This window comes from Terrapene carolina, unplaced genomic scaffold (assembly GCF_002925995.2).
Source record: "Terrapene carolina triunguis isolate 2854851 unplaced genomic scaffold, T_m_triunguis-2.0 Scaffold714, whole genome shotgun sequence".
Taxonomy (NCBI): domain Eukaryota; kingdom Metazoa; phylum Chordata; order Testudines; family Emydidae; genus Terrapene; species Terrapene triunguis.
In genome coordinates this window covers 22,367,265-22,390,678 of record NW_020665065.1, presented here as the reverse complement: position 1 = coordinate 22,390,678, position 23,414 = coordinate 22,367,265, and the positions used below count along the sequence as shown (strand labels likewise).

At 46.5% G+C, this 23,414-nt stretch overlaps 1 protein-coding gene across 7 annotated transcripts in view; it reads right to left on the bottom strand.

Annotated features, from left to right (window-relative positions):
• Positions 1 to 705: 705 nt before the first annotated feature.
• HP1BP3 (heterochromatin protein 1 binding protein 3) overlaps positions 706 to 23,414 on the bottom strand; it is an 81,440-nt gene continuing 58,731 nt past the window's right edge. For all 7 annotated transcript variants that reach the window (XM_024213384.2, XM_024213385.2, XM_024213380.2 and 4 more), the window contains 3 exons: positions 7,187 to 7,298; positions 3,820 to 3,951; positions 706 to 1,894 (listed from right to left, as the gene is read on the bottom strand). In XM_024213384.2, the coding sequence (XP_024069152.1) occupies positions 1,609 to 1,894; positions 3,820 to 3,951; positions 7,187 to 7,298 (530 nt within the window). In that variant the 3' untranslated portion in view covers positions 706 to 1,608. The remainder of the gene's footprint in view (positions 1,895 to 3,819; positions 3,952 to 7,186; positions 7,299 to 23,414) is intronic.

Here is a 23,414-nt window from a genome sequence, read left to right as displayed (position 1 = left end):
GTCAATTTTGTCTATTTTTTAAACCCACTATTGTTGCTTGTGGTTACCTTTGGTTACTTGTAAAGGAATGGAGGAAAATATCACTTTTTTCAGTTTATTTTGTATTATTCTCAGGTTTTATACCACCCTGAACACCATCATACACTCAAGCGCCTTCCTATGAATCTGTCATGTGAGGTTCATTCATTTTCTCATCCTCATTCCAGGAGAGGATTGTGTGTGCAGTGTTTTGATAAGAATTTTAGTTTTTCAAATGTACATGCTGTGTATGTTCAGAGTTTATGTTAGAGAAGGCGGATGGAAGAAAATGCACCATGCATTTGGAGTGGAAGGTGATGAGTGAAATGAACTCCCGCAGGAACTAAGGACCATCGCAAACCTCAACACGGACTATACAGGGGAAACTGACTATACCAATTTCCTCAATTCACACTGGTCTTCACAGAGAAGGAGGAGGAGAAGAGTGTTTTAAAGAGTGAGTGTAAAATTATGGAGTTTGGTAGGGGACTTGGGAAGGGGGTGTATGGGGGAAAGATATCCAAAACTCATTAACAAGGACCAGATTTCAAGCTGATGGTATCCCTTTAACAAAATGGTTAAATAAAATGGGCCTTCACATTGATCCCTATGGTAACCCCACTCTCCTAGATGTCACCTAAAGAACCTGAGAAAGCTTTAGAGAGGAAGCAGCACGCAAGACAGGGCTGGAATTTAGTTTCATTTTATTTTAGCAAACTGCATGTTCATCACTTATCAACATCTCTACATTAGGAGTTATAGAACTCTCCGTTTGTTGTTTTTTTAAAAAGCGCAAACAAGAAGTGAAAACTCAGGTTCTTTATCTTTTAAAAAACATTTCAAAGTTGAATTCAAGACTACTTGTATATATTTTGGTATTAGGTAACAGATGGAGGATGTGTGGAATCGCTTACTCAAATCACGACAACCCGACTAACTGAAAATCAGGAGATTGCCCATTCTGGGACCCCTTTGACATCAGACGGGTCAGAACGTTTTGCATTCACTCTGAGATCCGACTCATTTTCAAGGGGAACTTACTGGTCTGAAGCGGCCAAACAAAACATCTTTTAGCTAATCACTACAACGGTGGCAGAGAGAAGCACCTTCAGAATTCAGTGCGAGCATTGTATATATTTTGCTTCTCCATAGAAGCATTAGGAACCCTTTGTGTTAGTTACCATGCAGCAAATCTAAGGAGAAAACTACTGCAGTTTTGCCTTTTCACTTCAGAGTTACATTTCCCCAATGATCCTGTTCCTGCTCTGTAAAGATATAAAAATCTTCTTTGAACAAGTTTTAAAAGCAAAAACCCCAAACAAACACCATAAAATGTACAGATTACACTCTCTAGAAAAGCCCTAAAATTATTGCAAAAACTAAAGATGACTTGTTCCGGGGGGAGGGCAGGCACAGGGCATCTAGATCTAACTCAGGTTGGTTTGACTTAGTTTTCAGCTTTTCCCCATCATTCAAGAAAAAAAAAATTAAGAAGTGTTTAAGCATTAGAACTAAAATACAAATGCATGTTGACGTTATAAAACAAGATTGTGGATTTGACCATGGGATTCCCTGACACATTGGAAAAGTTTACTTTTTTGCCCGGAGAGACTTCCTCATGGTGGATTTGCCCTTGGCAGGGGATTTTGCTTCCTTCCTCCCGCTCGCTGCTGGTTTCTTGGAAGAGCTGCTACCAGAGGGCCTCTTGATGGATGGGGCTGCTGGTCTGGCTTTCTTGGCAGGGGTTTTGACCTTGGATGGGGGCTTTGCTTTCCCCCGGCGGGCTGCAGGGGCCTTTCTTGGCTTGGGTTTGGACTCTCTTCGTTTCACAGGGGGGGCCCTGCTCCGGGATTTTGGGGGGGATCGCATCTGCATCCTGTCAGGAAGGACAAGAGAATTTAGTACCAAGGCACCAAAACTTGCCTAGAGCCCAAGGGTTAATTGATATAAAATGGAGCAGATTTCAGCCTCCTTCATCTTTACCGTGGAGGACCCAGCATGCAATGATACACCTCAATTTGAGTAGCCAGACCCCAAGAGTAAGAAAATCTTTTAAGCAAGATCACAGTGTAAAGCTCTTAACAGTCCCCAGGGTGATCTAAGTTTGTATCTCCTTTGTTAGCATATAACCCTATGAATACTGCCTGTCATTCAGGAGTATAAGTCACGCAACCCAAGCATCCAAGAGCTTTCCTTTGTGTTGGGTTTGTTACTAATATAGCCACTCAGCGTAAATGTATATTTGGAGCAAAAACAGTTTCATTTGGCTTTAGAACAGTAAATACACCAGCCAGAAGAGAGCAAAGTAAACTTATCCTGTGTTTATCAGATATCATTAAAAAGTCTCCAGCTTTTAAAGTGAGACCACAACCTTTCCTAAAGCATAAAAGAAACATGGAAAAGCTAAATGGAAAAAGGAAATGGACACTAAATATGATACAAAGAATAACAGGCCCCTCTCAGCTTTTATGAAATTGAGTAAAAAACACTATCACTGGAGTCAGTCCAGGTGATCACGTGTGTACAGCACCTACCATGATAGAGTCCTGATTCCAACAGTGTCCAAAGCCTCCAATCACAAAAAAAACATACATCACCTTGCAAATGCCTGCATCATTCCCTGCTATTCCAGTCCTGGGCCTCTCTGCAGCAGTAATGGCTATCTGTGGATAATTATCCACTGCCAAAGATTGACTAATCAATTCTCAGCAGCTAGCCCTAGTCCTAAAGAACTTTACCACAGCCATGACAAAGGCCAATTAATTGCCCCAAACTCTGGTTAATCATGACCTCAGTTCCTTCATGGACGATCCAATGTTTGAGTCGCCCCTGCACTATGATGTTTTGCTGGAGCCTGCTGCTGAAGAGGCAGGATTCCCATGAAGCCTGTAACTGCAGGTCAGTCATACTTTTTAGTATGTCATACTGGAGGAGTCCTGTAGCAAGGAGGTTTGGCTTCCCTCAGAGATTGACAGGGAGGGACCACAACATGCCCCCTGGTGTGCAGAACCAGGAAAGCCATGCCTGCTCCACCAGAAGCTGAGGGGCAGGACAGGAAGCGGAAGTACAAAAGGTAGGCCCTTCAGCTCAGTTGGGCTGGAGCCGCCAAGGGAGACAGATGCATCCCCTGCTGCTGGTACCTGCAGAGGAACCCCACCGTGCTGGGGACTGGCCAGATCTCCCAGGGCTGCTAGCTGACCAAGATGCTGAGTAGCTGTGGGGGCTGCCGCCTGAGGACTGGCCAGAGTTTCCAGGGCCGCCGGCCAACCGAGACACCAAGGAGCTGCTGGGGCTGCTACCTGAGGACTGGCCAGAGCTCCCCAAGGAGACAAAGGATCCCCACGTTACAGAGGTACCAAACCCCAGGGATGTAGGAAGTAGCCCAGGGGAACTAGATGACCATCTGGTTAAGTGTTGGCCTGATCCTAGTTCAGAGTGTTGCAGGCGGACCACTGTTAGGGCCCTATGCTGGGATGTGGAGGAGTTGGTTGGGCCAACATCCCCTGCCACCCTACCCCTGGGGAGGAAGTCTCCCCACCGTAAGCCAGAAGGCCTGTGTTGGTCTACCGTCCACTGAGCCCTAGATTGCTTTGCTGCCCTGCCCTGACTGAGGGTCCGGGGCTCAGACTGCCTTACCGCTCTGCCTGGCCTGAGGGCCTGAATACTAGATACAAGGTAATTCCCCCTTTTTGAGATCACCTTTACAGGTGCGTGACAGCGAGGAGGCATGGCCTCCCTCAGAGACGGACCAGTAGGGATGGCCATGCAGGCTTACAAGCCCATTTGTTTTCAGCTCTATACCTTTTCTTTGGAGGTGGTTCTTCTTCCTCTGACTCTTCTTCCTCCTCAGATTCCTCTTCTGCCTCCTCTTCCTCCTCCTCAGATTCCTCAGAATCCTCCTCCTGCTGCTTCTCTGGGAACAGCACACCTGGGCTGCAAGAGTAATCTTGTTAACTCGTGTCAAAGGATACCAAGTTCAGTGTCAGATGGCTGAAAGGGAGCCACTGATTGACCCCGCATTGCCAGGGCTAGTTGCCCATTTTGTTACAGTAAAACCTAGCTAATTTGAGCTTCCACACGATGCTGATTTCCATGCATGCTGCTAAATATTGTAGAAATCAATGAGGTGCTGCTAGGGAAGGGCCAAGGTGGATGAAGTCAAGCTGGCTGCAAATTAATGGACCTGCCACAGCCCCACCTCTCCCCTAAGCAGTCCTGCCTCAAGCTCTCTTACACATTGCTCCCTCCCATTGCAGACATAGCAGGGGGATGGCAGTTTAAGTCCAGGTTCTCACTGATCATGGAGCAGGTCCTTAAGGAATCCATTCTGAAGGAGGAGAGAAAGGTAATCAGGAACAGTCAATAAGGATTCACCAAGGGCAAGTCATGCCTGACCAACCTGATGCCTTCTATGATGAGATAACTGGCTTTGTGGATATGGGGAAAGCGGTGGATGTGATTTACCTTAACTTTAGCAAAGCTTTTGATATGATCTCCCACAGTATTCTTGCCAGCAAAAGTAGTATGGATTGGATGAATGGACTATAAGGTGGATAGAAAGCTGGCTAGATTGTTGGGCTCAACAGGTAGTGATCAATGGCTCCATGTCTAGTTGGCAGCCAGTATCAAGTGGAGTGCCCCAGGAGTCGGTCCTGGGGCCGGTTTTGTTCAACATCTTCATTAATGATTTGGATGATGAGATGAATTGCACCCTCAGCAAGTTTGTGGATGACACTAAGCTGGGGGGAGAGGTAGATACGCTGGAGGGTAGAGATAGGGTCCAGAGGGGCCTAGACAAATTGGAGGATTGGGTCAAAAGAAATCTGATGAGGTTCTGATGAGTCCCGCACTTAGGACGGAAGAATCCCATGCACTGCTACAGGCTGGGGACTGACTGGCTAAGTGGCAGTTCTGCAGAAAAGGACCTGGGGATTACAGTGGACGAGAAGCTGGATATGAGTCAGCAGTGTGCCCTTGTTGCCAAGAAGGCTAAAGGCATATTAGGCTGCATTAGTAGGAGCATTGCCAGCAGATCGAGGGAAGTGATTATTCCCCTCTATTTGGCACTGGTGAGGCCACATCTGGAGTATTGCCACTATTCTGTAGTGGGGGGCCAGTTTTGGGCCCTCCACTATAGAAAGGATGTGGACAAATTGAAGAGAGTCCAGTGGAGGGAAACAAAAATGATTAGGGGGCTGGGGCACATGTCTTATGAGGAGAGGCTGAGGGAACTGGGCTTATTTAGTCTGCAGAAGTGTGAGCGGAGATTTGATAGTAGCCTTCAACTACCTGAAGGGGAGTTCCAAAGAGGATGGAGCTAGGCTGTTTTCAGTGGTGGCAGACGTCAGAACAAGGAGCAATGATTTCAAGTTGCAGTGGGGGAGGTTTAGGCTGGATATTAGAAAACACTATTTCACTAAGAGGGTGGTGAATCACTGGAATAGATTACCTAGGGAGGTAGTGAAATCTCCTTCCTTAGAGGTTTTTAAGGCCCGGCCTGACAAAGCCCTGGCTAGGATGATTTAGTTGGGGGTGGTCCTGCTTTGAGCAGGGGGTTGGATTAGATGACCTCCTGAGATCTCGTCCAACTCTAATCTTCTATGATTCTATGATCCCAGGCAGCTGTGCTGAAGCCAGGATGGACTTGAAGATTAATGGGATGATTCATGCTTGAGAGTAGAGCCTTTGAGAGGTCACCCTGCCACACTGCTCCGCAGAAGAGGCTCTCAAGATAGTCACCATGTGGCTCCATGGGGCTCAGCTAAAGGTAGGAATGTGAAGAAATTAAAATGGTGGAGTTGAGACTTGTTCTCTCCCCTCCATAAAGAGAAGAGGCTAGCTTTAATCTTCCCCCATATATGGTATTACAGATAGTGGGATAGTTAGACCCAGGATATTTTTCTTTATGATCATTCTTGTGTTAAGAAGCAAGGAAACTCTGAGGGCCATGCAGATTTGCTTTATCTTGGAAGCACTTAAATAATACAATGATGGGTACTACAGAAGATAAAAGGACAGAATATCTGAGACTACTAGACCTAGTATTTTATATGTTCCTTAAGAGTTTCCTGGTTGGTAAAGCCATCGTAATGTTTAATCAGATTTGTTATCATCAGAACCTAGAACAGGGGTCTCAAACTCAAATGACCACAAGGGCCTCATGAGGACTAGTGCATTGGCCCGAGGGCCGCATCACTGACACCCCCCTTCGCTGGCCCCGGCTCCACCCCCCACTCCACCCCTTCCATGTGGTCCCGCCCCTGCCCCGTCTCTTCTCCCCCTCCCCTGAGCATGCTCCTCCCCCCTCCCTCCTGGAAAGTGCTAAGCATTATACAGAGCATACAGATCACTGCTACTCCTACAACAAGTCATTTCCAAGCGGTTTTAATAAAATATATACACTCAGTAATGCACCTCACTCAAAGGACAAAACATGCACTTAGTTAGATTTACTTCTGTTAAAGCCCCCCCACTGCACTGGGCTGCACCACCACTCCACCACTGCTCTGCCTCTTCCAGGGGTGGCAGGTTTGTAGAAATTTTGGTGGTGCCCAGAACCTGCCCCCCCAAACTCTGCCCTCCCAGAGCCTTAGGCAGGTGGGGGAGTTTGGGTGGGGGTGGGGATCTGGGGTGCAGGCTCTGGGATGGAGTTTGGGTGCTGGGTGAAGGCTCCGGGCTGGGGCAGGGGGTGGGGGTGCAGGCTCTGGAATGGAGTTTGGGGTTAGGAGGGGGTGCAGAGGTGAGGCCGGGGGACACTCGGGGGAGGTGCGTGGGGGCAGCAGGCGGGGCCGGGGGAGAGACCCAGCCCCAAACATTGGGGAGCAGCGAGCAGGGAGCTTAGCTGCCACATAAAATAACTCGGGAGGGGGGTGAGGGGAGTTTGGCTGTGACTGGAAGTAACTGGGGGGGGCAGGCCGCAGGGAAGAGCTCCGCGGGCCGCATGCGGCCCCCGGGCCGCATGTTTGAGACCCCTGACCTAGAATGATACAGGTTATACAATGTTGGGCATAATCAAGGTTGTTAAACCCTATTAAAAAAAAAAAAAAAAATCTTCCAAGGTAAAAAAATTGGTCCTGTGAACATCAACATCAACATGTTAAACAACACGGCTGGGCTAATGGTTTGTGAAATGCTCTGCATGACCACCTGTCAACGGAGGGCTCTTTACCTGGGGTAATAAGGGAAGCAGAGCTGGAAGGTGCCACTGAAACCCTTCCCAGAGATCTGCTCCATCCAGCCATTCTTCTCACATTTCTGCAGGGTTCTCTTCAGTAGATGCACTGTGGGAAGTTAAGTAAGGGTGCGTCAGTATCTTTATCCAGCCACAAGCCCTGACCTCACTGTTCTATACAGTCAGCTTCTGTGAAGGACCCAGCTAAAGAGCTGCTTTAGAAGAGGTTTACTACATATGTACTGTATGTAGAACTTACAGGGAAATCCTCCCCACAGATAATATTTAGGTAGATTTCAAGTATTGGGCCTGAATAGTTAACAAATGTTAGTTTAATCTCCTTTTGGAAATATTTTAACTGTCAAGGCTTCTTGGTGGAAATATTAAGACCGGAGACAGTTCTTTTATTAATGTTTCTAATACAACATAATTAATTTTAGTTACACTGACCTTTTGTCTGTTCTGTTCCAATTGTTCTTTGAAGTATTTTTGCCTTAGTTTGAACACTTCATTCCCCATCCTTCCCTATCTTTTGTTTTCAGATCCTTAGTTGTGATCTGGCACCTTCTTAGCTCCACCTTGTTACAGTGAATTGCTAGGGCAAGATTTGAGGGATCACGTACCAGGGGAAAAAAATTAAGACATGTTTTTGCTCCAGTCTTTTCCTTGGCACTTGTGTGCACTGATGGAGCCTATTGCACATATAAAGGGAACTTGCCTTTCTGGCAGATAGGAGACGAGCACAGCTGGTTCAACAGTTTGTCATGAGACAGTTTTCAGTTTCAATTAGGATGGAACATTTCCATATGTTAACTTCCCTCCAAACCACCGAGAGACAGGAAAGAGCTTTTTCCATCTAGCAGATTCAGAAGAGACTCAGGTGGGGAACGGAAAGAAAAATAGCATCTGAATATACTGCTTAAATGACTTGATTTATTAAGCATAATAAATGGAAAGGTATTCACGCCATCCAGCTTCCACAATATTACTGAAGTGGGGCTTTTAGAGAGAGAACATTTCACTGTAACAAAATCATTTGGGACTAAGCCATCCTTTTATCAGCCAACAGACCATTCCCACTGAATAAAGTTTTAATTAAAAATAGCACTTAAAGAGCTCGCTTTATTAACTGAATGGCTCATTTCCATTAAACTATTAGCTTTGCCCATGTTAGATGTGCACGAGTCCAAAAAAATTATTTAAAGAAAAACCACCAAGTTATAATATGCCTCATAAGGCTATTTTTAACCCTGGGCAGCGAAAGCAAGAACAGTTACCTGTTCCGTAACTGGCGTTCTTCGAGTTGTGATGCTCAGGTGTATTCCACAGTAGGTGTGCGTGCTCGCCACGTGCACCGGTGCCGGAAATTTTTCCCTTAGCAGTACCGGTAGTGGGGGAGCCCCGCTGCAACCCCTGGAATGGCGCCTCTATATCGCACCATAAAAGGGGGCTGCGCGCTCCCCTCACCCTCAGTTCCTTCTTGCCAGACAACTCCGACAGAGGGGAAAGGAGGGCGGGATGTGGAATACACCTGAGCAACACATCTCGAAGAACGCCAGTTACGGAACAGGTAACTGTCCTTTCTTCTTCGAGCGATTGCTCACGTGTATTCCACAGTAGGTGACTCCAAGCTATACCTGATGGAGGTGGATAGGAGTTTAAGGGTTGCCCGGGCGGAGTACCGCCCTACCAAACCTGGCGTCATCCCGCGTTTGGGAGACGATCGCATAGTGCGATGAAAAGGTGTGGACAGAGGACCATGTAGCAGCCCTGTAGATGTCCTGAATAGGGACATGAGCCACGTAGGCAGCCGACGAGGCCTGAGTTCTCGTTGAATGAGCCTTTACTATAGGAGGCAGGGGAACCCCTGCCAGGTCGTAACATGTGCGTATGCACGAGGTGATCCAGTGGGAAATCCGCTGGGTGGAAACTGGTCGCCCCCTCATGCGCTTGGCCGATGCAATAACCAGCTGAGGGGATTTCCAAAATGGCCTGGTTCTGTACAGGTAAAAAGCCAGCGCTCTACGCACATCTAACATGTGCAGGCGCCGTTCCTCATTGGAGGAATGGGGCTTTGGACAGAGGACCGGGAGGAAAATGTCCTGATCTATGTGAAAAGCCGAGACTACCTTCGGCAGAAAAGCTGGGTGCGAGCAGAGCTGGACCGTATCCCTATGGAAGGCTGCCAAGGATAGAAGCTACTGCAATGCTGGAGCACAAGTTCCAACTACCTTCACTGGCGGCAAGAAGGAACTGAGGGTGGGGGGAGTGTGCAGCCCCCTTTATAGCGCGATATAGAGGCGCCACTCCAGGGGTCGCAAGCGGGGCTCCCTCACTACGGGTACTGCTAAGGGAAAAACTTCTGGCACCGGTGCACGTGGTGAGCACGCACACCTACTGTGGAATACACATGAGCAATCACTCGAAGAAGAAGTGCAAGGGACAAAATGACAACCATGGCAGAGCACAGAACTCCTGTCTGCTTCTACATGTCCTCAGGTCTCCCGCTCTGGATAGTCCAGAAAGAGAGAGATCATTACAGATATTTCCATCTAGTGGTAGGGGATGTAAGTTAACAGATGGCATGCTGAAATGTTTCCACATCCGACCAGCGGTAAACAGATGTCATATCTGCAAGCAATGATCAATGTTCTCAGGCACTGGGGATAGGTTGATTATGTACGCCTTATCAACCAGAGTTAAAATTTCCTACAGCAATGCTCTAAACCAAATAATGCCAGTGCTAAATACATATTAGACTAGTCTGGATATTCTTCCCACACCAGAGATTCAAGCTGAGTCATGAGTCAAAAGACAAAGTTACTCACTGTGTGCAGTAACAATGGTTCTTCAAGATGTGTGTCCCTATGGGTACTCCACTGTAGGTGTGCTTGCGTCCATGCGCTGCAGATTGGAGAACTTGGGCAGCAGTGTCCATTAGGCCCGCACATATGCTGGTCTCCTCTCATGCCCTACCACGAGGCTAGTCAGCGTGTGTGGGTTAACCCCCTCAGTTCCTTCGCTACCACAGAGTCACTGACAAGAACTCCAAGTAGAGGGGAGTAGGGTGGGTTGTGGAGCACCCATAGGGGGACACATCTCAAATGAACCATTGTTACGGCACAAAGTGAGTAACTACTATTTCAGGGATCGGCAACCCTTTGGCACGCGGCTCGCCAGAGTAAGCACCCTGGTGGGCCGGGCCAGTTTGTTTACCTGCCGCGTCCGCAGGTTCGGCCGATCGCGGCTCCCACTGGCCGTGGTTCGCCGTTCCAGGCCAATGGGGGCAGCGGGAAGCAGCGGCTAGCACATCCCTGGGCCCAAGCCGCTTCCTACCGCCCCCATTGGCTTGGAGCAGCAAACCGCGGCCAGTGGGAGCCGCGATCGGCCGAACCTGCAGACGCGGCAGGTAAACAGACCAGCCCAGCCCGCCAGGCTGCTTACCCTGGTGAGCTGCGTGCCAAAGGTTGCCGATCCCTGTACTATTTCTTCTAGTAGTGTCCCTATGGGTACTCCACTGTAGGTGACTCCCAAGCAGTATCCCCACTGGAGGGATAAGACTTCGGAGTAAGGTCAGTTACAGATGACAGTACTGTGGAGTTGAAGATGGCACTGGGGGTGGAGTTCCCAGAAATTGCATAATGTTATCTGAAAGTGTGGACTGATGCCCATGTTGCTGCCCTACAGATCTCTGAGATAGGGACATTCTTGAAGAAAATGAGAGATGAAGATTGACCTTGTGGAGTGTGTACAAGTAGTATCTGAAAGGGTTAAATAGTGAACTTGATAACATTGTCTGATGCAGTTCGAAATCCACTTGGAGAGTCTTTGGGCTGATATTGCTGAGTCCTTGGATCTTTCTGCAATGGAGAGGAAAAAAAAAAAAAAATCTAGGGGGACTTCCTGAAAACTTTCGTCCTGTCCAGGTAGAAGACTAGGGCTCTCCTGGCATCTAGAGTGTGTCGTATAGTCTCCCTGTTGTTTCGGTGAGGCTTGGAGTAAAAGGTTGGAAGGTGAATCAACTGATTCATGGGAAATGGGGAGGCTACCATGGCAGTGAATTTCAGGTGTGGTCTGAACGTAACCTTGTCCCAAAACAATACAGTGTAGGGTGGATGTGCTATCAGAGCTGCTATTTCTCCTAGCCAAGGTAATCGCTATCAGGAAGACCGTTTTCACTGAGAGATATGCAAACAAACAGGTGGCCATTGGTATGAAGGGAGGCCTAGTCAGTCCTTTCAATACCAGATTTAGGTCCCACATGGGAGTAAGAAATTGAGGAAGTAATTGGATGCAACAGCAGTGAGTATCCCTCTACTGGTTGGTGGAAGGCTGCTACAGCCACAGGGTGGACTCAGAGAGCCCTGATCTTTTTAGGATCAATGCATAATCTAAGATATGTGGAAGAGTTGCTGATATCAGGGAAATTTGTTGGGAAGTACACCAAATCCAAAACCTGGACCACTTTTGCAGGTAAGTACGTCACGTTGAGGACTTTTTACTGTGTAATACCTCTTACACCTCCTTTGAACAGGAGCTTTCTTGGTGTTGGAACCAAGTAGGAGCCATGCCTTGAGCCAGAGAATCCAAAGATTGGGATGTAGGGTACATCCACCGTTCTGTGAGAGGAGGAATGGGAGAGGGATCGGCAGGCACATCGCAAGCTGTGACAGGTAAGGGTGCCAGGTCTGTCTCGGCCAAGTGGGAGCACACGTCAGATTGATCATGCCATCTCTTTTTATTTCAGCAGGATTTTTGATAGTAGGGGAAAGGAAGGAAAGGCACAGAGAAGGTCCCCATCCCAGAGGAGGAGAAGAGCATCGCCCAGAAAGTGTTGTCCTATCCCTGCTCTGGAGCAGTAGCGTGGACATTTCTTGTTCAGGTAAGTGACAAATAGGTCTGTGGTCGGCGTCCGCCATCACCTGAATAGATCATGAAGTACTACTGGATCTAGCTCCCACTCATGGTTGTAGGTGAACTTGCAACTGGAGATGTGTGTGTCTGGAAGGCAGGCTGCTGACAGTGTGACGTTGTGGGAGATGCACCAGTTCCATAGTCTCATCGCCTCTGCACAAACGGAGGGCGACCTGGCTCCTCATCAATTTATGTAGTACATACAGGCTAACTCCACCAGAGAGGTCCTTTGGGGCCATCTGCCTGTCCCAAGTCAGGATAAAGGAGGAGGGTTGGGCGTGGGGCTAGCAACTCCACCCCGTAAAAAATCAACTTGCTACAGAAACGCCAACAATAGAGATAACAGAGACTTTTAGCCTGGAAAAAGAAGGGTCTTCAACTCGAAGACACATGACGCTGGGTGGTGAAAGTCGTGAGGAAGCCACTAAGCCGATTACCCTTCTTGCAACCAGGAGGATTACCATCAGTACATGGAACGTGAGGACCATGTAGGAGTCAAGAAAGACGTTGCAGGTCGCAGCAGAGATGAGGAGCAACAACCTGACCCTACTAGGCATTAGCGAGGCAAGCTGGACAGAGACGACTGTTGACAGGAGAGCTGTTGCTGTATTCCGGACATGAAGAGAGCGACGCACCCCACACACAGGGAGTAGGCTTCATGTTGTCCAAGCAGGCACAGAGAGCACTGATTGGTTGGGAGGCACATGGTTCCAGGATCATCACAGCATCCTTCAGAACTAAAATGAAGAGGATTAAGATGAATGTTGTACAGTGCTATGCTCCAACCAATGACAGTGAAGAGGGGGACAAAGACTATTTTTACAACAGACTTCAGAAAATATTAGAGATTCTCCCAGACAAAGACATTACCATCCTTATGGGAGATTTTAATGCCAAAATTGGACCTGACAGCACAGGATATGAACAAGTCATGGGGACCCACGCTCTGGGAGAGATGAGTGAGAATGGAGAGAGATTTGAGGATCTGTGTGCACTTAACAACCTGGTCATAGGAGGTAGCATCTTTCCTCACAAGCGGATCCACAAGAGTACCTGGGTATCGCCAGCAGGCACAACAGAAAACCAGATCGATCATGTCTGTATTAGCAAGAAGTTCAGAAGATCTTTGCAGGACGTTAGAGTTAGAAGAGGAGCAGACGTAGCGTCCGACCATCACTTAGTAGTGGCCAGATTGAAGCTGAAGCTGAAGAAGAACTGGATAGACGCGTTAGATAGAAGAGCGAAGTACAACATCAGTCTTTTGAAGGATCATAAGATCAAGGAAGATTTTGGACTGATGCTGAAGAATAAGTTTTCAGTACTACAGGATCGGTCTGAGGAAGAGGAAGACAGTGTATCCAACAGATGGCAGAAAGTGAGAGAGACACTTAGGTCAGTATGTCAGGAAGTGCTTGGAATTAAGAAATACCAGCAGAAAGAGTGGATCACAGCAGAGACCTTGACTAAGATAGAAGATAGAAAGAAGAAGAAGGCAGTAGTTAATAACAGCAGGACTAGAGCAGCAAAGGCTAAAGCGCAAAAAGAGTATGCTGAAGCCCATAGAGTAGTGAAGAGGAATATTAGGAAGGATAAGAGAGATTATGTGGATGGACTGGCAGCAGAAGCGGAGCAGGCAGCATACAATGGTAATATGAAACAGCTGTATGACATCACCAAGCGACTGTCTGGAAAGTTCAGCAAGCCAGAGCGTCCCGTCAAAGACAAGCAGGGAAAGTCTATAACAGAAATAGAACAACAGATGAATAGATGGGCGGAGCACTTTGAGGAACTCCTGAATAGAACAGCACCATTAAATCCACCAGACATTGACCCAGCCAACGAAGACCTTCCAATCAATTGTGACAGACCAAGCAGAGATGAGATCAGAAAAGCCATCACTATGATGAAGAATAGGAAGGCGGCTGGACCTGATGATATTCCAGCAGAGGCCCTGAAAGTAGATCTGGATGTTTCAGTGGAAATGCTGTACCCCCTCTTTGAGAAGATATGGGAAGAAGAAGTGATTCCGGCGGACTGGAAAGAGGGATATCTTATTAAAATCCCCAAGAAAGGAGACCTCAGCAATTGTGCCAACTACAGAGGAATCACACTTCTGTCAGTGCCAGGGAAGGTCTTCAACCGAGTCCTCTTAGAGAGAATGAAGGATGCCGTCGATCCACAGCTACGAGATGAGCAAGCAGGTTTCCGGCAAAATAGATCATGCACGGACCAGATAGCAACGCTCCGCATCATAGTCGAGCAGTCTATGGAGTGGAACTCCTCATTGTACATCAATTTTGTTGACTATGAGAAAGCATTTGATAGCGTGGATCGAGAGACTCTCTGGAAGCTCCTTCGGCACTATGGCATCCCAGCAAAGGTGGTCAACCTGATTAAGAACTTATATGACGGCACACACTGTAGAGTGATCCATGGAGGGCAGCTTACAAACAGCTTCTAGGTGCGAACCGGAGTCAGACAAGGATGCTTGTTGTCACCATTTCTCTTTCTCCTTGTCATTGATTGGATTATGAAGACATCCACTTATGAGCGTAGGAATGGAATCCAGTGGACGTTGTGGACCCAGCTTGATGACCTGGACTTTGCCGATGACCTTGCACTCCTTTCGCATAGCAAACAGCAGATGCAAGAGAAGACCAACGTAGTGGCAGCCACGTCATCACAGGTTGGCCTCAACATCCACAAGGACAAGACCAAGATCCTCAAGATTAACTCCATCAGTAATGACCCAGTCACACTGAATGGAAGCCCTCTGGAAGAAGTGCAGTCCTTCACCTACCTAGGCAGCATCATCGACCAACAAGGTGGCACGGACGCAGACATCAAAGCAAGGATCGGTAAGGCAAGAGCAGCTTTCTTACAGCTCAAGAACATCTGGAGCTCTAGAGAGCTGTCTTTGGCAACAAAGATTAGACTGTTCAACTCCAACGTGAAATCAGTCTTATTGTATGGAGCTGAAACCTGGAGGATAACTAAAACAACCACCAGGAAGATCCAGACCTTCATAAATAGTTGCCTTAGAAGGATTCTCCAGATCCGCTGGCCAGACACCATCAGCAACATCTACCTCTTGGAGAGGACCCGTCAACTTCCAGCAGAGGAAGAAATTAGAAGGAGAAGGTGGGGTTGGATAGGACACACACTACGCAAGCAGCCAACCAACATCACTAGACAGGCATTGCGGTGGAACCCCCAAGGCAAGCGGAAAAGAGGCCGTCCAAGAAACACCTGGCGACGCGACCTTCAGGCTGATAGCATAAAAATGGGCTATACCTGGAACCAGCTAGAGCAAATGGCCCAGGATAAAGGACTCTGGAGATCTGTGGTTGGCGGCCCATACCCCGATTGGGGTGACGGGCATGAGTGAGTGAGTGAGTGAGTGACATACAGGCTACATTCTGTTAGGATTCTTGTGTGCGATCTTTTGATCAGCGTGAGGAAGTGCGGACAGGCATTCCTGACCATCCTTAGCTTGAGGAGGTTGATGTTAAGAGATCTCTGTGGGTGATCATTTGCCTTGTTGGTGAGGTTGTTTAGATGAGCACCCCACCCTATGAGTGATGCATCGATAGTGAAAAGCAACAACGGGGGGTGGGAGTTGTGATAAGGGGATCCCTTTGCAAATGTAGACTAGATCTTTCCAGGCTAAGGAGTTCTTGATCCTGGTGGGTAGTGACAGGGGTTTGTCTAGTCTGTCTCGGTTTAGTCTGTAAACCGAGCTGAACCATATCTGGTGGCATCGCATGTGAAGTCTGGCGGGTGGTATTACCACTGTGACTGTTGCCATATACCCTAGTAATTTAAGGCAGTGTCTGGCTGATAATTGTGGGCTGTTTTGAACAATCTCTGAGTGTGGCCAGAAAGAAATCTTTGTGGAGGTAGGAGTGCTCTGGCCTGTAAGGAGTCGAGGTCGGCCCCTATGAATTCCAGGTGTTGCACTGGAACAAGGGTTGATTTTGGGGCGTTGATCTGTAAACCCAGGTCCATAAACAAGTGCATTGCAGCTTTGGTGACTTGGTGAGCCTCTTGGAGATACTGGGGTCTGAGGAGACAATCGTCCAGATAAGGGTAAATCATGATCCCATGGGAGTGGAAGTGTGCGGCCACTACTGAGAGAACCTTGGAAAATACTCTTGGGCCCGATGATAGCTCGAAGGGGAGTATCCTGTACTGGTAATGGTCTTATCCTAGAATGAATCTAAGAAATCATCAGAGTCAGAAGGATTGAGATATGAAAGTAGGTGTCCAGAAGGTTGAGGGCCGAAAACCAGTCTCCCTATGCGAATGATGGAATGATTGTTGCTACAGTGACCATTTTGAATTTTTGAGCTTTGACAAACTTGTTTAGAGCTCTGAGGTTTAGTATGGGTCTCCAACCTTCCTTCCTCTTGGGAATTAGGAAATAGAGAGAGTAGAACCCTTTGCTCCGTAGATGTTGAGGTACTGGTTCTCAGGCTCCTAACGGGAGAAGATGATTTCTCTCTTGTCATAGTAAACTCGTGAGAAAGGAAGGGGAAGGGCATTGTGGAGGGAGGTAAAATGGATAGAGTATCCATTGTGAACGATCTCTAGGACCCATCAGACCAACGTTATGGGTTCCCAGGTGCTGCGGAACGTTGCCAACTGGTGGCCAAATGGGTGGCTAGTGATGGTTGGTAGTAGCAGTTGCGAGGAGTGGTCTGTCGACACCATGACCAACACATCAAAATTGGTGTTTGGATATAGACAGCTGGGATGAGGAAGATTGTGAGCCAGATGGTTTACACCTTGAAATTTTTTTCTTTTAGTCTGTGGCTCATAGTAGCGTTAAGCCAGATATTGGGAGGTGCATGGTTTGCGCTGGGGCTGTGGACGAAACTTCCTCTTTTGTCCTAGAGCGTAGATGCTCAGCGAACAGAGTGGCTCGAGAATCCTTCAGGGCATGAATGGAGGCATCAGTCTTTTCCATGAAAGGAACAACAGTTACGGAAAGGTTAATAAGTCTTTTCTTCTTAGAGTGCTTGCTTATGTCCGTTCCAATATAGGTGATTCCCAAGCAGTCAGTCAGGTGGTGGAACCGGAACATGAACCATGAATGCAGCTGATGAAGCCTGCAATCTCGTGGACTGTGCCATTAGGCGTGGGGGAGCCAACTTTGGCAGGTCATAGCACATGTGGATGCAGGACATTATCCAGGAAGAGATCCTCTGTGCCAAGACTGAGTTGCCCTTCATCCTTTCTGCAATGGCAACGAATAGCTAGGTGGACTTTCGAAAGGGTTTGGTCCTCTCTACATAAAAGGCCAGAGCACGTCTAATGTTCAGAGAGTGCAGCCTCTGTTCCTCTTTATTTACATGGGGCTTAGGAAAGGAGACTGGAAGAAAGATGTCTCGACGACTGTGGAAATGGGAGACCATTTTCGGAAGGAAGGACGAGTGTGAACAAAGCCAAAAACTTTGTCCTGGAAGAAGAGCATGTAGGTTGGTTCGGAGTGAGGGCCCAGATCTCTGAAACCCTCCTGACCAAGGTGATGGCCACCAGAAGGGCGGTTTTCCAGAATAAATAAATCAAGGTGTTAGACCCGCAACAAGAGACTCCCTACGAGGCAGGGGAGCAGGCAGATACCAGGACACAACATTGGTATATAATCCACAAATACTCTATTACTTACAAAATAAACCACTCACTCCACATTCATAACCCAAGCATACTATACCAGAGTCTGAAGATCAGAACTCAAGTCCCAATGGCCAGTCGACGTTCAGTCTGATCACAAGATGCGGAGAGCCAGCATTACCACATCTTAATCTAAACAGGGCTCTGGATCCACGAACAACTCCAAATTGCGAATGTATCGAACATCCTTTATAATCCACTCCGTCTCATCATCAGTTGTCTGGGCAATTTCAAAGAGACAGTTCTGGGCAAATTAACAAAACCCAAGATGTTTAGAAACAGTCCCAGGCCTAAGATGTTCCTCTTTCACAAATTCCAAACTGCTGCTCCGTGGGGCTTAACCTTCTAGACTCATAGGCAATCGGTATTGACTTCCCCTTGTCCATTTCTTGCATCAACACTGCTGCAAGTCCCTGTTGGGTCGCCAACAACAACAACTTGTTTATCTCGGGGAATTTCAATCCTGGGGCTTGTACCAGAGCTTGTTTTAAATCACAGAAAGCTTTTTCTTGTTCGGGCCCCCACTCCCATTCTACTTTCTCTTTTTAATAAATGCCACAAGGGTCCAGTTATAATGGCAAAATTCCAAATGTGTTTCCTTAAATAGTTAAGCCTCAATGCATGAGAGTCCTCTGGCCTGGATAAATTCATCAATGACTTCACCTTTTATTGATTTATCTGAATTCCTTGCTCCCCTAGAGTCACCTCCAAATAATTCACCCTCCTTTGCACTAATTGGGCTTTTTCTTATTAGCCTTAAAACCGGTTTCCTGGACGAGTCTCAACACCTTTTTAGTCACCTCCGCCTCAGTGTTTCCCCCCAAACTAATATGTTATCTACATATAAGGTGACATTTTCCCGATCCTCTTTGGATAACTGATCCAGCATTTGCACGACGTGTTGGTGTGCAATAGCCAGGGCACAATGTAAACCCTGGGGGATTCTTCTGAATAATTACTGTTGTCCCTTAAAGGTAAATGCAAAGCAGGCCCAAGGATCGGGGTGCAGAGGGATGGCAAAAAAAAACAATTTGCCAAATCTATAACAGAGAACCATTTAGGGGCCCCCTGTATTCATGCCATCATTTGAGGTAGATCTGCTACTATTGGTGCCATGGGGGGGATGTTGCGGGGGGAGCTTTATTAATTTGTCTAAAATCCACTGTCAATCTCCAATCTCCTGAAGCTTTTAGTATGGGCCAAATTGGGCTACTGTATGCAGAATTCCCCTTTTCAAAGCACTCCTTGTTCTAATGATTCAACTATTTTTTCAATTCCTGCCTCTGCTTGCACAGAATATTTATACTGTCTCTGTGGTGGCATGTCATCTCCCACAATTTTAACACATGCTTTAATTTTACCACATTCTACTTTATTCTTAGTCCATCCATCAGGAAACTCCTTTACCCATATATCCTGTTGATTCAGTGTAATCTCCTCCACTGCTTCTGCAGCACATATTCTTGGAATGTACCCTGCTATCAGGTTGCCTTCCATCAAGCCGGGCACACGCCACAGAACTCCATTAGTTAAATCCAAACCCAACCAATTCCTCTTCAAAAAAAGGCGTCCCTTCTATGCATCCGAAGAAGTGGGCTGTAGCCCACAAAAGCTTATGCTCTAATAAATTTGTTAGTCTCTAAGGTGCCACAAGTACTCCTGGTCTTTTTGCGGATACAGACTAACACGGCTGCTACTCTGAAACCTATTATTAGTGGCTCAGCTGCCTGATTTATCTGAAGCATTTGTTCTTTACAACAAAAATCCCCCACTCTCTCTCTGGGTATAGCTATTTCTATTGAATGATATATCTTTCCTGTCACTCCTTCCCCAATAAAGGAGGCTGCTGTAATGGTTTCAGACACATATGAAGTCAAATCACAACTTCTATTTACAATATTTGCACCAGCCCCACTATCCAATAGGTCATCTTTGGGTCCATTATCTCCCACAATGACAGTTATCCTAGGCCTCCCGTTCGAGTCTCATCTTAAATCTAGTTATCTCCCACTCCTGGGGACCCATTTCCCATGGGAGCAACTTGTCATCGGGGCTTCCCTATAGGGTAGGTTTCTCTGAATCCTCAACTTGCACAGCTGCAACTCTTTTCTGCTCCTTAGACATTTCTTCTTCCATCCTTTGCATTTCTTTGATTAATTCATCAGTATGTCTCCCATTCCACTTATCCATATTTACTCCCCTCAATTTCAAATACCTCCAAGCAATATTTCAAATCACACCTACTCCCTTCTGGGGCTCATTCTGATTATTCCATCCTCTACCACAGCCTCTTTCTCTCTCACGGAATTCTAATCTATAAGCACTCTCATTTGAATACGTTATTGCTTCAACAAAGGGTACTCTGGGTTTCAATACTTCTACCTTTCATCATTCGTTGGCACATTATCCAGTGCTCCAGTGCATCCATAATAGTTAACCCCTTGTCCTGGGCTGCTTGGTTCACCAAACTAGTAGACATTGCTAATATATTCCTATCCAATCCCTCAAACACATCATTCCAAAATTCCCTCTGATTCAAATAAACTGACATTAAAAAATCAGCTGTGATGTGTCTGGCAACCTCTGTCCTGGGGTTAGTCACAATTGTATCTCTCGAGCCAATAACTCCAACATTATTCTACTTAACAGGTAATCCCTGAACGAATCCCCAGGCTTCATGTAATCTGCACTGGATAGCACCTTCATAGGTCTTTGACCTATCTCTTTCCCTAACAACATAATAAACTGCAATATCAGCCGGTGTGCTTCTGGCTGCCTGTCCAAAGCATTTTTCACTCGATCTACTGCCTGTCTAATCTCTCCAGTGGTAGCTGCCCTGATCAACCTATAAAATTAACTCATATTTAAATTCTCCATTCCTCTTAACTCTGCCCACTGTACTAGCCGTATAGCTAGATTTTTCATATTCACTGGGTCTAATGACTTTGCCATCAACTGTAAGTCTGATGAACTCGCAGGAATTATTTGTGTCTGTTCTGACTGTATATCCCCCGCTGCATCCCTAACTGTAGCAGTGATAGAAAGGAGATCACCGACTTTTCTGGCTTAGGCTCTCCAGGCCAGTTTCTTATCTCTTCCCTCAGCTTAGTATAAAGCCCCTCTTGAGGCTTTTCCTTTTGACTCCCCCCCACCCTTCCGGATCTTCTCCATACCAAACGTCTCCATTGCACTTTTCACTGAAATCCCAATCTCTTGTCTCCTTGGCACACAGCCACCACTTGTAGTCCCTTCATTTTCAATTCTCTCTTTAATGCTGCAATGGTTTTCTGACACAAACTGTGAGAAGCACTTACAATCTCCTCTTCCTTTTTCTTAGTCAGTTCTCGAATTAACGCCTTCATTCCTACCACTTGTTTTTTCTAATTTAGCCTTATTTGCCTTAATCTTTTCCAGTTCACTATTTTGTTTCCCCATTTGGTCTAACTGGATTTGCGTTATCTGTGCGTGTCTTGCTTCCCGCTACAAATTTTCCTGGCAGTTTTAGAGTTCTCTTGTAGTGTCTGTAACTTTGCACAGATTTCCCCCTTACATACAATTGCCTTTTTTACAGCCTGCTACAACAGCCACACTACAGCCATTTGCTTTTTCCTGGCATATGTACATCTGTACATATTTCTCAAACATGTTTTCTAAGTTCTCAATTGTTTCACCGGGCTCCACTGCACCATCCATCCAAGGGCACGTCCCAAATGCAACAATCTCCTTTTCTAACAGAGAAGGGGCTTTAACTTTAATCCACTGGGGTGCCGCCCCCACCCCATTACTTTTCTTCTTAGGCAGTGTTTTAAACATTGTTACAATAACACTGCGCACACACACTGACTGTAGTTCTCCATGTGATATCCCCCCCCCCCATGCGTATTTTTTTTCCCCCTTACAAATTCCACAAATAAAGGACTCCCCCAACGCTAAGACTCAGTCTCGAAATCCGGCACTCTTTAATGTCTCTCTCCCTCCCCGGCAATTCTCTACAAAGTGTTTATCTCAGGAATATATATCTAATAATTTATATATATATATATATATATATATATATATATATCTCCATCCATGTAATATGTTATAGGCCTAGTGTGGATGAAGTGTGCTTGACGTGAGTTGCGTGTTGACAACCGAAGCAAGAATTTGAGGTTTTAAGCAGTCAAGAGCTGTTTGTGAAAAATAACTATGAGAAAGATGAAGAAATACCAGATAAGGAAATAACAATGGGGGCATTGCCATGATAATGTACCTGCTGCAGTTGTAAACAAGAATTGGGGATAGAGGAACAACTTCGGCCTGGGACTGTTTCTAAACATCTTGGGTTTTGGCAATTTGCCCAGAACTGTCTCTTTGAAATTGCCCAGACAACTGATGATGTGACGGAGTGGCTTATAAAGGATGTTCGATACACTCGCAATTTGGAGTCGTTCATGGCTCCATAGCCCTGTTTAGATTAAGATGTGGTAATGCTGGCTCCCCACATCCTGTGATCGGACTGAACGTTGACTGGCCACCGGGACTTCAATTCTGAACTTCAGACTCTGGTGTAGTATGCTTGGGTTATGAATGTGGAGTGAATGGTTTATTTTGTAAGCAACAAAGAGTATTTGTGGATTATATACCAACACTGTGTCCAGTATCTGCCTGCTCCCCTATCTCGTAGGGAGACTCCTGCTGCAGATCTAACACAGGAACATGTTGCTAATGGCTCGAACAGCAGCCCAGTCAATGGAGATCGTACCAGGTTGAGAACCTAGTAAGGCAGAGACTGGTGCACCTGCGGATACAGGTGCTCCAAGCCCTTTAAGAACCAAGAGCTAATGGGGTTGGAGAACACAGATATGCCTGTCAGGGTTCCCTCCCCACTCTGAACTCTGGGGTACAGATGTGGTGACCCGCCTGAAAGACCCCCTATGCTTATATTCCACCAGCTTAGGTTAAAAACTTCCCGAAGGCACAAATTCCTTTCCTTGTTCTTGGACGGTATTGCTGCCACCACCAAAGTGATTTAAACAAACATTCAGGGAGGGGCCACTTGGAGCCCTATCCCCCCCAAAATGTCCCCCCAAGCACCTTCATCCCCTTTCCTGGAGAGGCTTGAGAATAATATACCAACCAAATAGGTTATTAAGGTGAGCACAGACCAGACCCTTGGGTTTTAGGACACTTAAAAACCAATCAGGTTCTTAAAAGAAGAACTTTATTATAAAAAAAAGCAAAAGAAGCACCTCTGTAAAAATCAGGATGGAAGGTAATTTTACAGGGTAATAAAAAGACTTAAAGCACAGAGGATTCCCCTCTAGGCTTAACTTTAAAGTTACAAAACAGGAATAAACCTTCCTCTTAGCTAGGGAAAATTCACAAGCTAAAAACAAAAGATAACCTAACGCATTTCCTTGCTATTACTTACAATTTCTGGAATTTTAGATGCATCATTTCAGTAGGAGCTGGATTACCTGCTTGGTCTCTCTCTTTGTCTCAAGTGGGAAAACAAAAAAAGACCCACCAAACCCCCCCCCCCCCCCCCCCGATTTGAAAGCATCTTCTTTCCCCATTGGTCCTTCTGGTCAGGTGCCAACTAAGTTATTTGAGCTTCTTAACCCCTTACAGGTAAAGGAGGGATTTTATGCGA